The 17,374-nt window shown below is 42.2% G+C and overlaps 1 protein-coding gene across 2 annotated transcripts in view; it reads left to right on the top strand.

Moving 5' to 3' along the window:
* Nucleotides 1-1,514: 1,514 nt before the first annotated feature.
* URB1 (URB1 ribosome biogenesis homolog) overlaps nucleotides 1,515-17,374 on the top strand; it is a 152,823-nt gene continuing 136,963 nt past the window's right edge. Inside the window, exons 1-6 of one of the 2 annotated variants that reach the window (XM_033949919.1) lie at nucleotides 1,515-1,831; nucleotides 3,944-4,083; nucleotides 5,389-5,540; nucleotides 7,391-7,523; nucleotides 9,548-9,644; nucleotides 13,896-13,981. In XM_033949919.1, the coding sequence (XP_033805810.1) occupies nucleotides 1,696-1,831; nucleotides 3,944-4,083; nucleotides 5,389-5,540; nucleotides 7,391-7,523; nucleotides 9,548-9,644; nucleotides 13,896-13,981 (744 nt within the window). In that variant the 5' untranslated portion in view covers nucleotides 1,515-1,695. The remainder of the gene's footprint in view (nucleotides 1,832-3,943; nucleotides 4,084-5,388; nucleotides 5,541-7,390; nucleotides 7,524-9,547; nucleotides 9,645-13,895; nucleotides 13,982-17,374) is intronic. The other variant, XM_033949918.1, reaches the window with a different exon arrangement.

The following is a 17,374-nucleotide window of genomic DNA, read 5'->3' as shown; positions in this document are numbered from 1 at the left end:
ATGGAGCCCATCTGAAGAGGAGATGCTGGGAGTACACTCCACTGCCAAGCAGATTATTCAAGTCTCTCTAGTACAGTGTCTCTCAAACTGTGTGCCTAGGCACAGTGGTATGCCCCAAAGAGATTCCGGGTGTGCCACGAGAGATTTCAGAATTCTATGTTATTTTTAAAAATTCCCTTCACATTCACTGTTGTTGCAATTACACATACATAGTTTAAAGAACTTAAATTTTTTTGGTTTTTCAATTTTATAATTTCAATTATAATGTGCTATGAAAAACTTTTGCTCCATTTAGAGTGCTGGAGCTAAAAAAAAGTTTGAAAGACACTGCTCTACTGTCTAAAAGTCCACTTTTTTTAAGTTGTTTTCAACTCTTAACTCACTCACTGTCAGTTACTTTTACCCATTGTATAATTCCTTCTGCCAAAAACTCCCCAACCTCAAGATGCCCTGTCTGTCCAAATTTGATTGCGAGCTCTTCAATTGAATATTAAAATGTACAACGCTGCATACGTCTTTCAGCGCTATAGACATGATAAATAGTAGTACCCTGTTTCCCTGAAAATAAGCCCTAGCATGATTTTTAAAGCTGCTTCTAATATAAGCCCTACCCCCAAAATAAGCCCTAGTTAAGATCAAACCCTGAAGCCCCCCTCCCCGAATATCCCCAACACTCCCTGACTCCATCCCTGCCTGATTCGCCAAAAAAAAAAAAAAAAAAAAAAAAAAAAAAAAATCGGACTCGATTCAGCAACCCCCACCCCAGTAAGACTTGACACATCTCCACTCCGAGGCCTCCTAAAGCAGCAGCTGCGGCAGCGCTCTGAACAGGCTGCTTCATGGACTTCCCCGCTGAAGCCTTCCCTCTGCCGCATCACTGAGTGCTGCCGCCGCTGCTGTTTTTGGAGGCCTCAGAGCCTCACAGTGAGAATGTCAGTGGGGTTCTGCTGCACAGGGGGATGGCAGGGAAGGACAGAAAGATGCTGCACAAAGAGATAGGTGAGAAGGAAGGAAAGAAGCTGCACATGAGGGGGGTGGAGAAAGGAAAGAGGAAGAATTGGGGTGGGGTAGAGGAGAAGAAGGGAGATGATTGTTGTACATGAAAAAAATAAGACATCCCCCGAAAATAAGCCCTAATGCATTTTTTGGACCCCAAATTAATTATTATTATTTTATTTCTTATATACCTCCAAAGCCCTAGTAGTTCGAGGTGGTTTACAATAGAGAAGGGCAGGTCAATAATATAAAACACTGTCTTATTTTCGGGGAAACACGGTAGCTCCCCTCCCTTTAATATTATCTGCCTACTCCTCTTCTCCCCCTCTCCCTAAGCAGAAAAACTGCAACGATGGGAAGGTGGACAGTGACGGGAAGAGCGACAACAGTTAATTGGAAAGGAGAGAAAAACAAACTCTTTTCCCCTTTCCTCCCCAGTTAAACCATTCACGTTCATCTTCCGTCCGTCTTTCTCCACGCCGCAGTTCATCAGTTTCCGACGAGCTGGGAAAGAGACGGACTACTTCCGGCAGATTGGGCGAAAAGCCAAGGAATCACTTCCGGCGGGCATGGAAGCCGACGGACAACTTCCGGTGTGGAATCTCACACGTGTGTGTGTGTGTGTATGTTTTTTGCATTGGTGCGTGCCCTAGGATTTACTGAGACTGGGATACGGGTAACTTCCCGGCCACCGCTGACATGGGGAAAAAGCGGCAGCCAGAGAGTCCGCTGCTGGATGCCGACCCTGCCGGGAAGAAAGCGCGAACTGCGGAGACTGAATTCACTGGCACGCAGTTCAAATCCTTATTAAAAGAGGCGCAAAGTGCCGTGAGGGGTAAGAGCGTCTTGGAAACGGGAATGTGGCGTGTGGCATGCAAGACTACATATTAAACAGAGCTTGTCAGTGAGTGCAGAAAACAAACTTATGTACTGGGGGCATTGATGGCATTACAAATTAAAATAAGTTTGTGTACGGTAGTGCAGAATCAGATGTTTGGGTCTTTATGTCTATTAGGGAGTGGGGGTAGAGCATAAGGAGCAGGGGTGACCCGATGCAGAGACTCATTGGGGGGGGGGTCAGGGAGAGGGTCCTTTGCATAAGACAATACGGGCTGAAAAGCTGGAACATATGCGAAGAACAATTGCTCACTAGTAAGGCTTGTCTTGGTGAGAAGGATTGAGGTTGCCAACTCAGATAGTGCTGGATGGGCCAATTGGCCTTTCTGCAATCATGTTTCTATGAAAAGCATTTTTACTGAAAACCTAATACAGTTAAACCTTGGATAGCAAGTAACGTGGTTTACGAGTGTTTTGCAAGACGAGCAAAACATTTTCTTAAATTTTAACTTGATAAACGAGCGTTGTCCTGCAGTACGAGCGTCATGTCAAATACGCACAATATATACGCGTGACATCACTGATTGCATCTGAACATAATACATGCACCCGCAGTTCAGGCGCGCACAACATACCCACATCTCACGCTGAGCACGGCAGAACGTAATAAAAGCATAACGCCCAAGCCACATGCAGTGTAGTGACTGTTTGAAACGAGTGAGATCTTGCAATACAAGTACGTACAGAACTGTATTTTCTATTAAAGTTTTTGGGATGTGGAACGAATCGTCCGAGTTTCCTTTATTTCCTATGGGGAAATTCGCTTTGGATTACGAGTATGCTTCTGGAACGAATTATGCTCGCAAACCAAGGTACCATTGTATTTTTATGACACATTTCATAGTTGTCATTCTGAGCACAGCTAGACTTACTAGATTAAGCTTACAGGGATAATAGAGATCTTTAAATGGCAAGGCATGGCAGTCACTGTGGTAGGACAGAAAGTGATGATGGATGACAGTGCAAGATGTTGAAAAGTAGAACATACTACAGCAGATACAGATTTTCAGGCCTAGTTTGGCCAAAAGTCCTATCTGCTGCAAAATCGCAAGTCTTGGTTTATTATGTTTTACTGACAACATGTAAGTGCGTGCAGGAAGCACTTGTGTGATTGAGCATGCTGATGTTTGACAGGAAATATGTTGTAACATGAAGTGAGACAAAATATAAAGTTCTAATCTGTCCATTTCTGTGAGAAGTTAATTTTCTGCATGTAAATATGTTTATGTGTGCTGTGGATCTCCAGAAGAACTAATAATTCTGGAAGAGATCAAACTGGCTATGTCACTGGAAGCCCAAATAATGAAGTTAAATCTGTCTTATTTTGGTCACACTGTCAGAAGAGAAAGATCATTGGAGAAGGACATTATGTTTGGAAAGATTGAAGAAACTAGGTGAAGATGACCTACAATCAGATGGCTGTTCATGTTGAAAACAACCATGGGGTTGACTCTGGGAGGACCTTACTGGACTAGCACAAAACAGATATCTTTTTAGATCTGTAATTCATCAAGTTGCTAGGACTCGAACACAAGTCAATGGCACCTAACTAAATATGTTGAGTCTTAAACTTTCTGAGCCCCATTTTCTTTCCTGTTAAGTCATTTAAGGGCCCTTTTACTAAGTCGCACCGTTAAATGGGCTTAGCACACCTTTTACACAGGTCTTTTCTACACACTAAGCCCATTTTTAGCACAATTGTAAAATAGACTTCTTTCTATTTGTTTTATTTCTGGCTGTATGCTAATGTATTGATTGATTTATTCAAGACTTGCTATATATACTGCCTTTAAATGAACTGAACAGGGCAAGGTTACCATGACTTTTTCAAAATAGATAAATTGGAAATTAATCTGACATCTTCAGAAATCAGTTGTTTATCACTTTTTAGAGTACTGAGATTTTATTACATGATTAGAGCATATGTTTATTAAGGTTGAAGTACTCTCTATGTATTTGTGTAAAGCCAAGGTAAACCCTGAGATATTATGTCTCCTGAAAATGTTTAACTGCTGCCTAAGGGTATCAATACATGTGTGTTTTGTTGCAGGTTTAGATATTTTCATAGCCACAGCACGAAAATTACCCTGTTCCAGCCTGTATGATGTTGTGGAAGGATATATAAAAATTTCAATGGAGTGTGCTGAGATCTTCAAACTGTTGGATGGAGAAAAAAGACCAGAGAGTGAAGTAAGCTATAATATGCATTATCTTGTGCTTTGCTTTCCCTGTTGCCTAGATTGTAGTATTGTCCACTGTGTTAGAAGAGTTGAGTCTGAGGGCCAGGCTGGTTGGTGTTTGATGTGCCACAGAAGCAATGTGGTATCTCCTGAGAAAAGTGGGGAAACAATTGTTGCTACTTTGGTGGCACCTGACAGCCTTAGATTGTCACTGTGTTTATCTCTAGGATGATATGTAGGCTGTCGTGTGTTCCTGGTGTCCCCTAGGGTCATGCACATGTTAGTTTGACACTGGAAACTGGCTTATGTTACCAGATGGCAACAATCCCATGGTTTTTAAAGGTCATCTTCCCTGGGGGGTTTCTATGAAATCTTTCGACAGGACCAGCTCTTACAAAGCGGTGCTAACGAGTGCCACGTGGGAAATGCTCTTACACCCATTCAGTCCCTAGGGGCATTGGAGCATTTATGCATCGGCCTGCGCTATTGGTCTTTAGAGATGTTATAAGTACTATAATCAGGAATCCATGTCATGCAATCAAAAAATGAAACATAAACAGCTAAACGTTTAACGTAGATAAGTGTAAGGTGAAGCGTGTCGGTAACAAAAATCTTATACATGAATACAGGATGTCTGGTGCAGTACTTGGACAGACCCCCCAGGAAGAGACTTGGGAGTACTAGTCGACAAGTCAAGGAAGCCGTCCGCACAATGTGCGGCAGTGGCGAAAAGGGCAAACAGAATGCTAGGAATGATTAAGAAGGGGATCACGAACAGATCGGAGAAGGTTATCATGCAGCTGTACCGGGCATGGTACGCCCTTACCTGGAATACTGCGTCTCAGCACTGGCTGAGACAAGATAAAAGCCTCCCACAGTATAAATATTAACATTTTTTTAAAATAAATGATGCATCATTTTTGTGTGTTAAAAGTTTTTGTGCCCCCCTCCCCCAAATTATAATCATTCTGCCAAGTTGCTAAAGTCCAGATAGATCTTTCTGTATTTACCGAAGGTGCTGATGCAGACACACCAATCCAGACCAGTAAAAAATATTTTGTGTACAGATTGCTTTGTGGGAAATTTCAAGAGGTTTAAATAAAAAGGCAGAATTTTTGGTGGTGTCAGAAGTAATATGCTGTAGATGTATTAGTTTGTTAGAAAAGTCCCAATCATTTTCTTAATAATATGCCATCCTCAATCCCTAGCTGAGTTTTGGAATCGGATGTTTCAGGAGTGGTATTTTGCTGACTGAAATATTATTACCGTTGATGTAAATGAAACTCATTTGTTCTCCTTTTTTGCATATTTTCAGCTGCTGTTGATATTTCAAGCTTTGGAAGCCATCTTGCTGAGGATAGCTAGTGATCTGTCTCATTTCAGTGTTGTGGGAATGAACATAGTGAAAAAGCTGATAAACTCTCACATGAAATTAATCTACACTTCATTGTATGCTGAAAGTTACAGGTGAGTCTGTTTCTACCTCCTGCCGTTCGTGCTGTACCAGACAAAACCGTGCAGCTTGTTGCTGTGCTGTTTGTTGCTGCTTGGCTGTTGATATGGTCACATAGGTCCCTGTTCTGTAGAAATGCTACTACTACTACTACTTATCACTTATATAGTGCTGAAAGGCATACGCAGCACTGTATTTTTTTTACATTTATTGACGGTCCCTGTTCGGAAGAGCTTACAATCTATCTTGGATAGACAGATATGGCATATAGGGTTGGGGGATGCAGAACCCAAGGTGAAAGGAGTTAGGAGTCAAAAGAGGTGGGCTTTTAACTGAGCCTTGAACACTGCGTGAGACGGAGCCCGCCGTAGGAATTCAGGCAGCTTGTTTCAAGCATACGGCGCAGCAAGGCAGAAGGGATGGAGTCTGGAGTTGGCAGTTGAAGAGAAGGACACAGATAGGAGGGACTTACCAGCTGAGCAGAGCTCACCTGGGGGGGGACGACATAGGGGGAGATAAGTGAAGAGAGATAGTGAGGGGCAGCTGAGTGAGTACATTTGTAGGTCAGTAAGAGGAGTTTGAATTGTATTTGGAAATGGATGGGAAGCCAATGAAGTGACTTTAGGAGAGGGCTAACGTGAGTGTAGTGGCTCTCCCAGAATATAAGTCATGCAGACGAATTCTGGATGGATTGGAGGGGAGCGAAATGGCTAAGTCAGTGGTCTCAAACTCAAACCCTTTGCAGGGCCACCTTTTGGATTTGTAGGTACTTGGAGGGCCTCAGAAAAAAAAAATAGTTAATGTCTTATTAAAGAAATGACAATTTTGCATGAAGTAAAACTCTTTATAGTTTATAAATCTTCCCCTCCCCCCGAAGGCCTGCATGTTCCTCCTTCTTTGCAGCGTCCTCCAGCTTCCCCCTTGGCCTCCCAGTCTTAGTTTCAGCTAATTACCGCAGCCTAAAGAGAGGATTGCCGGTGCTGTAGCGTTCCTTGCAGGCTGCCATTGGCCTCCGCAGCAAGTTCCCTCTGCCGCAGTCCTGCCCCTCCTCTAACGTCAGGGGCAGGATCGCGGCAGAGGGAACATGCTGCTGAGGACGACGGCAGCCTGCAAGGATCACTACAGCACTTAAAGAGATACATATTTACGGCCTCTTTTACAAAGCTGCGCTAATGGCTGCCGCGTGGCAACAGCCCCGAAGCCCTTTAAATCTCTATGGGCTTCGGGGCCGTTCGTGCAGCACAGCTGCTAGCGCGGCTTTGTAAAAGAGGCGTTAGTGTGAAGAGTCTCGGTGTCTGAGAAAACGAAATTCACCACTGTCAGATGCTCAGGCGCTGAGCTCAGAGGTGCCAACGGCGGCTGTTAAACACGTGGGTTCTTCTTTCTGAGCACATGTACAGTTACGTAAAGTGTGGGAATAAACAAACTGCAGACATTGATAAGTCCTGTTTTGTGCAACGCTCATATTGCACACAGCATCACCTTCTTTCTGTCTTCTTGAGTCTCCTCCTTTTCATCGTTCCAACCTCTGTTGGGTCTTTCTGTGCTTCCCTAGCTAATTTTTTTTAGCCATAGAAGAATTTCCCCCTGCACTCATGTTACACACAGCATTATCTCCTTTCTGTCTTCTTGTAAGTGAACATTTGGGTTTGCAGAGGTTGGGAAACACTGCTGTAACGTGCAGTGTTCTTCTCGGTGTGCTCCATAAGCCCTGTGTTCTGTTATGCTTTCTGTCCAGGAAGACAACGGGCTTCCTTGTTCCTGATGTGTCTGATGATATGTAAATGCGCAAATTTTCACTTTAGCAAAGTTTTACTGGTGCTGCTAACTTTGTGGAAATAACGCATCGGTTTTACTTGCCCAGGACGAGTCGGATCTGCCTGAATTTAATGTCAGCGATGGTGACCCAAGGTCCAGATGCTGCAAGGGACATCTTCAGCCGTTTTGACTTTAATAACAAATTTCTGCCAACTTTAGTGAAGAAACGAGACAAGCAGGTAAAGGAGTGGACTGCATGGGTGTGAGCAATTGCTGTGCTACTTTGGTTTTACTTGAAATATTAAAAGTTCTCTTGTTTGGAACATCTGGTGGCCTTTGTAGCCAAAATACATTCCTGTTATGTAACTTGGGCTGCATAGTTCTGTTTGTAACTTTTTTTTTTTCTTTTTTATTTATTTATAGCCCGCTTTTTACAGAGCAGTTTATAAAATATAACATAAAAAACATAAACATAGGTGGGTCTTGACGCATTCTGCATCCAGCTGCTTCAGAAAATCTGATGGATTTGTTGCTTCCTTTCACTTCTCAACAAACCGCGAGACCAGCATGAAAAACGTTAGCATCGGGTTTTCTGAGGCAGCTGGATGCGAAACGTGTCGTGTCTTTGCTCCGTTTTGCTCCGTTCTAGCCTAAGGGCCTGTTTTGCAAAGCCATGCTAATGGCTGCCGTGCGGCAACAGTCCCGAAGCCCTTTAAATCTCTATGGACTTTGGGGCCGTTACCGCGCAGCAGCCACTAGCGTGGCTTTGTAAAACAGGCCCTAAGTCTTTGTTCCGTTCTAGCACAAATAGGTTTTCCAAAAATTACTAAGAATCAAATAGCAAGTTGTTGGAATCTTATTGAATGCAAAGACATGTTATATGCTGTGATTGAAAAAGGAGGGATTTTCTGCTGCTGGAGCTTTGCTCCAAGTCTGGTCTCTCACAAACCTTTTTTCTGAGCACTTAAACATGCTACATAGTTTTGCAAAGCCATAAAAACATATTTGTATCTGGAAAATAGAGAAGTTTAATTTTATAGTTCTCAAATCTTGATATTGCTGGTATTGAATTGTATTTTATTATGTAAAGTTTCCTCAGATTGTTAGAGGATTTCTCTTTTCTTATTATAATCAGCCTTGTACTCTTTTTGAAATAAGCAGAAAATAATAAGCTGCATATAGTATAGCTATGGAAGGATTCCATTTGGGCCTGGCCAAGGCTGGGATGCTGCAGAGGCAGCATTCGTGGCACCTAGAAGGGAAGAAGGACCAGCCGTTTGCGCTAAGGTGATGCTGATGGGGCCAGGGTCAGGGTGCACATTTATTTTATTCTTAAGGTTGTATTCCCTAGCCAAGGACCATAGCTGTGATGACTGGGGAAGAGAATTGAAATGAGGTAAAAATGCAGGTAGTTGTAAATGAAGCTTCAGTAACATTTATTTATTTACTGCCAAACAAAGCCTTTCGGTTCGAGGCAGTTTACAGGTACTAAAATAAAATGGGTATTATTAAACTTCCCTCACTGTCCCAAAATGGGCACACACACTAACTATAGTACCCAGAAATACAATGACAAGATAACAAGATGAAGAAATTAAATTACAGGAAAGGCGATCTTGGATCACAGCCTGCACCAAAAAGCAGAAGAATAAAACATCTAAGAGGAAAAGGGTACAATATATTATACTGTATAATGCAGAACAGATTGAAATAACACAACCCCTCCCCTCCAAAAAACAAACAAAGAACTCAGAGTCAAAAATAAAATTTGATTTTAGTCAGTAGATAGAGCACCAAGACCATTTCCACTCCATGTGAGGCCACCAGAGCAACGAAGCACCTAGGACCGGGACCCTCTCGGCAAGGCCCCAAATGCTGACAGCAGTCCCTCCTCCAACGTCAAACCACAGGTGGCCTCCGCTGTGACATCCAATCTCCCTGACATGTGGGCCGCCCACAACCTCAGTACAGGCAGATTCTGATTAAACTAAGTCTAAAAGAACAGAAGAGAGCCGTCAGACTAGAAGAGGGGTGCTGTATGTACACTCAGACAGAAGCAGAATACTTGCATCTGTTTCCCATATCTTACTTTTGGGATATTGTCCTTCCTCCCCCATCTCTGCTGGTTCAGGCAGTATAGTACAAACTTTTAAAAATATTGCAACTGTGGTCTTAACTTTTTTTTTTTTTTAAGGTATTGAAAATACAGTTTGCTATCTGAGTTGAACATAATGATGAGACGGTCTTTCTGCTTTTCATCCAGGGGAGGCCTGATGTCCGCATGGCATACATTCAGTTTGTTCTTTCCTTTTTCATTGCTGGCGATAATGCAACCGTCGCTCAGGTGCTGGAGTTGAAAGGTAAATCAGAGATGTTGTTTTTTCTGGGCTCGACACAATGGCAGAAAGGAAAGGATGAGAGATAAGGGGGCAGAAAAGGCTCTTATACTGCACATGGATTTCTTTTTGTTTTACTACACTTGTATAACCCTTGTCAGCTTGGTTCTATTTCAGCTCTTTTGGTACGTTACCCTTCCTTCATCTCTTCTATGTTTGACAGTTTTCAAGAGAATTGTTGAAGCAATCAGCATCCGAACAATTGTACATTTCTGTAGTTGTGAGAATACACTAGGGGGTTCATAATCAAAAGAGAAAAACGTCCAAAAACCGGCCTAAGTCGGCACTTGGACGATCATTAGTCAAAAATGTCCAAGTGCTGATAATAAAACTGGGTTTTGGACATATCTAAAAATGACCTAGGCCTTCACAGTGCTGCTGAATGACCATAGCTAAACGAGGCATTTCAGGATGAGTGTCGAGGGCGGGATTTGGGCGGGACATGGGCAGGCTTAGACTTAGTCGTACAGCATGTATAACCGAAAGTTGTACAACAGAGCCTAGACGGAACTTGGATGTTGTGACTTAGACCATTTAAAACATAGTCTAAGTCACAAAAACCCACCTAAAGTCACCAGATAAGCACTGCAAACACATAATACAGACCCCCACACACTACCCCAGTGATCACCAATCCCCCCACCCCCATAAAAATATTAATCATAACTTGAAAATTGTGCCCCCAGAACATCATCACCTGGCAGCCTGGCATAGGAAAGCCTACTCGTGCTGCACAGAGGTGTCTTAAGCCGTCTTGGGGGTGGGTTAGGGAACCATGGAGAGGAGGACCCATACCCATAAGCCCCTGTAATCACTGCATTAAGAACATAAGAAGTTGCCTCCGCTGAGGCAGACCAGAGATCCATCTCACCCAGCGGTCCGCTCCTGCGGCGGCCCATCAGGCCCATTTCCTGAGCAGTGGTCCTTGATTCCTGAAATATGTGCACTCCCCTATACACCCCCAAAACCCTTTGGTACTGGCATACAAGTGGCTCCTGCAGCCATAAGGGCTATTGGGGTGATAGATAAGTGGGTCTAGGGGATTCTGGAGGTGGTTTGGAGTGCTCATCATGACCTATAAGGGAGCTGTAGTGAGATAATGACATGGCATCCTTTTTGTGAAGTTCACAGCAGTGCCTTATAAGGTACCCTACAATTTAGGTACCATATGTGGGTGTTCAGTCCAGCACTTTGCAGACCCCTCCCATATCCAACGGGGCTTGTTCTAGGCGTTTTTGACTTGGATGAAAAGTTGGACGAAAATGTGGTATAAAAATGGACGATATAGCGGCTTGAATGATCAGATTGGCAGAACGTATACTTAGACGATTTTTGAAACGAAAAAAAATTTGGACATATTTATCAAAAATGTGTCCTAAGCTGTTTTTTTACTTTGGACGACTTGCGACTTAGATGAAAACGGACTTAGACGTTCCTTTCGATTATGCCCCTCCACATTCCAGGTCAGTGTGCAGGATAAAAGTTGTCTTCCTGCCTCTGTTCCATCTGTTTTCTGCTGATGACTATCATTGATGGAGGGAGGAATCTCTCTTCCCCTTGTAGCTGGCTAAGACAGCTCATTAGCATCTGATTCTTAGCCTCTGACCTGTCCATGGAATATTTCATTCAGGATGACATCCTGGACTTTTTCTCACACCCAATAGTATATGTGATGAAGAATGGTGTAAGAATCACTGTTGATTCCAGTTCACTAAAATTTTTCTGAGCAAATTAGGCAAATATTTGTCTGAAATGGTAGAGGCACAGTAGTTCTACCTGGAGCTGGGGAACGACTAATTAATAATACATTATTATTAATTTATAATCTGATTAATTGTGGAGACAATCCAGAAGGATATGAAACATAGGATCATGTTCTCTCTTAATCACAGAATCATATTACATTACATTACGTTGATGTCTTCTAACGTGCCAATATCTTTCATGGTATTTGAAAAGATTCTGAGAAAATATTTCCTCAACAAGAGAATAGTGAACCCTTGGAAAGACTTTAGGGAAGTTATAGAAGGAAAAATGGTGACACAATTCAAGTATACCTGGAATACAGAGAGAGAGAGAATAATTTTATAAACCATTGTCGAATATAAAATGCTGATTTATGTATTTAAATGGCTCTTATGCCTAAAAGTATCTGGTCTAAGTCGGCAAGTACTCGTACAGTAGGTGTGCTCAGGGGTGGAGTCTGGGCAGAGCCACAATTTTACTCAAATATTTACATAAGATTTGGCCCTGAATAGTATAATTAAACTCTGGAAATCGTTGCAAGAGAATGTCATAAAAGCAGTTAGCTTAGCAGGGTTTAAAAATGGTTTGAATAATTTCCTTAAAAAAAAAAAATCCACAGCTTTTTTCTAAACTAAGCAGAATTGTTTATTAAATTTAATATATTGCCTTTTTCAGGAACTAAATCAAGGCAGTTAATAATAATACAGAATAAAATCTGTTTTACTCTCTGGGTTCTTGCTAGGTACTTGTGACCTAAATTGGCCACTGTTGGAAACAGGATACTGGCCTTGATGGACCTTCAGTCTGTCCCAGTATGTTCTCCTGTAATACTTTATTTATATTCCGCCAAATATTAATTTAAATTCAAATACGACTAATCTGGGACTCTACTTTGTTAAATCCTATTTGCATAAACACTTGATCTCTGATTTTGCGTTGCTTAAGCTCAATGCCCATTATTCATATTTGGTATTTGTATAAGGACAAATAATATTTTTCTTTATTTGTATTGAATGAATAGTAAAATATGCTGTTTTGGTACAACTCTATTACATATTTTATCAAATATGCACGATCACACACACATGTTCACATGCCCTTAAGCAGACATAATGTCTGCACCTTTAATCTTAAGTCCACCACCCTCTTGTTGAATAAATAATATACCTTATTTTATGTTTCTGTGAAAGAGAACATGATTTTATTTATCATTTATTTATTTATTTCATTTTCTATCTCATCCCCAAAGAGCTCAAAACGAGTTACAGGTTATACATACATAGTATACGGTTAACAGGTTACGATTTGCACAGGTTTTGCCATAATTTCAGTACAAGTTTGCAATACAAGCTTTTATTCCAATTTGTATACCAGGGATCTAATACTAATAATATACATAATAGATAGTTTACAGGTTACAATTTGCCATAGTTATCCTTACAATGCAAGTTTTCTAATGCAAGTTTTATCCTAACTTGACACAGAAAGTTTACAGGTTAGAATTACATTACATTACATTACATTAGGGATTTCTATTCCGCCATTACCTTGCGGTTCAAGGCGGATTACAAAAGGTTAATTTAAAAAAAAACAAAACAGAGTTACAATGATTAGCAAGAGAGGTAAGTTGTAGATCTTATAAACATTTAGCGGGTTGTTGAGGGTGAGGTGGTTTGTAAAAGAGTTAATAGGTGGTCATAGTGGAAGTTCTTTTGTTATTATTAGTGCAGTAATGGGTAGATCAAATGTCAGTTTTAGAGTTACTAAACGGTCGTGATGTTATTGCTGCTTCAGGAATTTCTTGAAGAGTGTGGTTTTTATTTCTTTTCTGAACGTCCTATAGTCTGGGGTGGTCATCAAGAGGTTGGAGATCTGCCAAAGTCACAGTGCCAGATTTTTCAATACAAGTTTTCCTTACATGATGCATACTGGGATACTGTTTCAATATACATTTCTTTGTAATCCATCGGTCAAGGACAGGGGAGTTAGGTGAAGAGGTATGTTTTTATTGCTTTCCTAAAGTCCCAGTGTTACATATCCTTCTGGATGACAGTCTAACTGCTGGCTTTCTTGACTCCACAGTTAATCAGATGATAATAAAAGATGTCACGCAAGCATAAACACAATCCACTGAATATTTAGGAGGGGGCAGTTCCAGTGCTTTTCATCTGCTGGAGTATTTCTTTAGCTTTTGGAGTCACCTCAGAAAATGGTAGATTAATCCTTCATGAGAGGGAGGGAGCAGGAAGGAGCACAAAAGAGCCAGTTCTGATGTCTAGGGTCTTCCTCATCCAGAAATGTAACTTTGCCCTTTTTCCCTCCTCTTGTCCTTTAGGGAAATACAGATTTACAATAATATTGTACAGTGTATTATTCTATATTTTTAATGGTCTGGAGTTTTTAATGCTTGGAAGGCGTTTAGATTTACAGTTGTTTATTTTGTGTACTTACTGCTCTTTGCTATGTTAGATTTTGTTACAGATGTTTTTAGCACTGGATTAAAGGAAGACAGAATTTCTACTATCAATCTCCTCTTTTCTACGCTAGAAGCAAAGGTTGGTGTTTACTGAGATTGAACCCATCTGCGCTCTTTTTCATATTGTTTCTTGTAGGAAAGACACTGATCTTTTCTTGCATTGTTGGTAGCAGTTTTACTGTTTGTGGGCACTCCTTTTTCCATTTAGGTTCTCTTCTATCAAACTATGCTAGCAGTTTTTTAGTGCGGTGAGCCGCGCTGAATGGCCCGTGCTGCTCCCGATGCTCATAGAGTTCCTATGAGTGTTGGGAGCAGCGCGGACCATTCAACGCGGCTCCCCGAGCTAAAAACTGCTAGTGCAGTTTGATAGAAGAAGGCCTTAGTGTTATTGTTCAAATTTTATGTCATCTGCTTGACCTCAAAATGATCCTCGGACCTGCCTTATCATCTTTCCAGCTGTGCATTCCCTTACACAACGAAGGGAGAGCAAAACTTTGTAGGTGGGGAGAACAAAATTTTCCTGCAGCGGCTGCTGCCCCACCACGCACCGACCGAGACCGCCTGCCCTGCTCCCGAACTGGGCCCGCCGACAGCGTCTACTCCTGCCTCTCCCGAACAACTCTCTTACTGCTGGGCTGGGCGTTTGAGCTTGCTCCGCCCCCCTACAACTCGCCGGGAGATCTAAAAAAGACTTCCTCTCAACGGCGCGCAGCCGTTCGGCGCGCCGGCGAAGGCGCACGGCAAAGGCGCGTGCCTTGCGCCTTAGCACGCGCCTTCGCGAAGCGGCCAAGCGGAGCCCAAAGCTACCTCTCCACCCTATACCATCCACATCCAACTCTCCAGATTTGACTCCCCAAAACCACACCAGACAGCCTCCTGCCGACGATTGCTTCCAAACTTCCAACCTGACCAGAATATTCCAGACCAGCCTAACAGCTAAGTATTTGCATGACTACCCCCTCTCACCTATCTGCACGCTTTATCATTCACTCTCCCCCCGCACGACCCAGCTCCCCAACTGCATGCCACAATTGCATGCCCTAATCAAACAAAACAACTCTTCACTGTCCTACCTGACCTGAGACAAACCATCTTCAATCCCAAGCCAACTGAAGTCTCAGATAGCCGGACTCCTCCATAACTGGCCCACCAAAGTACCAACTGAAGTCTCAGATAGCCGGACTCCTCCATAAAAGGCCCACCAAAGTACCAACAAATCCCACTTCAACTACTCCCCACTATTCACACAATGGATACAAACACACCCAAACTCATCCTTGCGCTACTACTGCTATCCCTCTTCATAGACAAATGGAAAACAGCAGGATACCACACACAGCCAATCCCAATCATCACAGTACCACACAAATCTGTTTTACAAACCAGGAAACTACAAACCCCTAGAAACTTGATCCTCTGTTCACCACCCGACCAAGTAAGCATTCCCACAACCTGGGGTAAAAGACATACAACAAAAGCCAAGACAAGCTTACAAAGACCTCAGACATCATATAAAATACTATCAAATATAACTACTACCCCCATCCCCCTCAAAAAAACCACAATAGCATGTTCATACTTAAATATACGATCGGTAAGTCCAAAAACAGAACTAATCAAAGACTGGCTGATAAAAGATGATCTAGGATGCCTCTTCCTTACAGAAACCTGGCTCACATCTGATACAGACCCACACATTATAGAACTCTGCCCTAACGGATACAAAATTGAACTAATATGCCGAGCTAATAGAAGAGGAGGAGGGCTAGCAATCATAGTAAAAAACAACTTCAACATCAAAGTACTAGCCAAGCACTCCACCCCTCATTCAGACCTTCTAGCCTGCCAACTTTCTGACTCCACCCTTACAGGAAATCTAAACTGCCTTCTATGCTATATCACCCCAGGAAAATGGAATACCACCAAACAAGATCTAGAAGAGTTCATCCTCCAGAACTCTCTTTCCTCTACAAATAATCTGATCCTTGGTGATTTAAACCTCCACCTAGAAGACCACACCTCCAAACAAGTAGTAGATATTCTATCATACCTCAATACCCTATCGTACCAGATCCTCAATCCTGAACCAACACACGAAAAAGGTCATCAACTCGATATTGCAGCATACTCATCCCTAAACCTCAATACACAAAACATCCAAATAACCAACGGCGCTTGGCAACCCACCCTATGGTCGGACCACTATAAATACAATTTCACCATCAAATGGCAGCAAAACAAAAATATACCCACTCCTCCCAAAACAAGCTTTATGACCAGACAGAAAATCGACCCCAACACATTCTGGAGCGCAGTGGACCCAGCATTAGTTTCCAGTAACCCTAGTGAATTCATAAACACCTGGCGGTCTCTCAGCGAATCGACCTTGAATAAACTAGCACCACTAAAAGCAAAAAATAAAATATGTAGACAATCAGACAAATGGTTTGACATCGAACTCCTACAACTAAAAAGGAAATGTAGACAACTAGAAAGGGCATGGTTAAAACAGAAACAAGATAACACTAAAACAGAATGGAAAATCCAAATCAAGCAATACAAAATCAAACTGAAGGAAAAACGTAAAGACTATTACTCCAACCTCATAGGCACCGACAACCCAGACACAAAAAAACTTTTCAACCTAGTAAAAACCCTTACCGACACCAAACCATATCTAGCCACCCAGGGAAACCTAACACCTACAGCCTCGCAACTAGCAGACCACTTCAAAAATAAAATCATCTCAATCAGAACAACATTCAATAACTCACAAAACAACATAGACGAGATTCTAATAAAACCCTTAACAGATGAGTCCATATCAGCAGACAGATCCTGGACCGACTTCCCCACAATCCAGTGGTCTGATCTGGACAGGCTATACAGAAAATATTGCAAATCCTCATGTGATCTGAACAACTGCCCACCATACCTACTAGCAACAGCGTCCACCAACTTCAGAGCTAGCTACATATTATGGCTGCAAACAACACTCAGGGAAGGCCAGTTCCCACCTGACCTTGGTGAAATCATAGTTACGCCTATACTGAAAGACCCCAAAGGTCTAATAGACAGCCCATCGAACTACAGACCAATCGCTTCAATCCCAACATACGTCAAAATAATAGGGCTAGTAGCAAAACAACTGTCCATGTACCTAGATGCCCACAACATCCTACATCCATCCCAATCCGGATTCAGAACCAACCACAGTACAGAAACTCTTCTGGTATCTTTACTAGACATAGCTCGAAGACACCTCAGCCAAGGACACAGACTGCTAATCATCCAATTTGATCTCTCGGCTGCATTCGATCTGGTGGACCATTCCATACTTCTCCAGATACTGGACGCAATTGGAATTTCAGGAAAAGTTCACAATTGGTTCCAAGGCTTCCTTAAAACTAGAACATATAGAGTCAAATCAAAAGACATTCTATCAGAACCATGGACCAATCCATGCGGAGTG

Source organism: Geotrypetes seraphini, chromosome 6 (genome assembly GCF_902459505.1).
Source record: "Geotrypetes seraphini chromosome 6, aGeoSer1.1, whole genome shotgun sequence".
Classification (NCBI taxonomy): domain Eukaryota; kingdom Metazoa; phylum Chordata; class Amphibia; order Gymnophiona; family Dermophiidae; genus Geotrypetes; species Geotrypetes seraphini.
The sequence above is the reverse complement of the archived record's forward strand: the minus strand, read 5'-3'. Positions and strand labels throughout refer to the sequence as shown.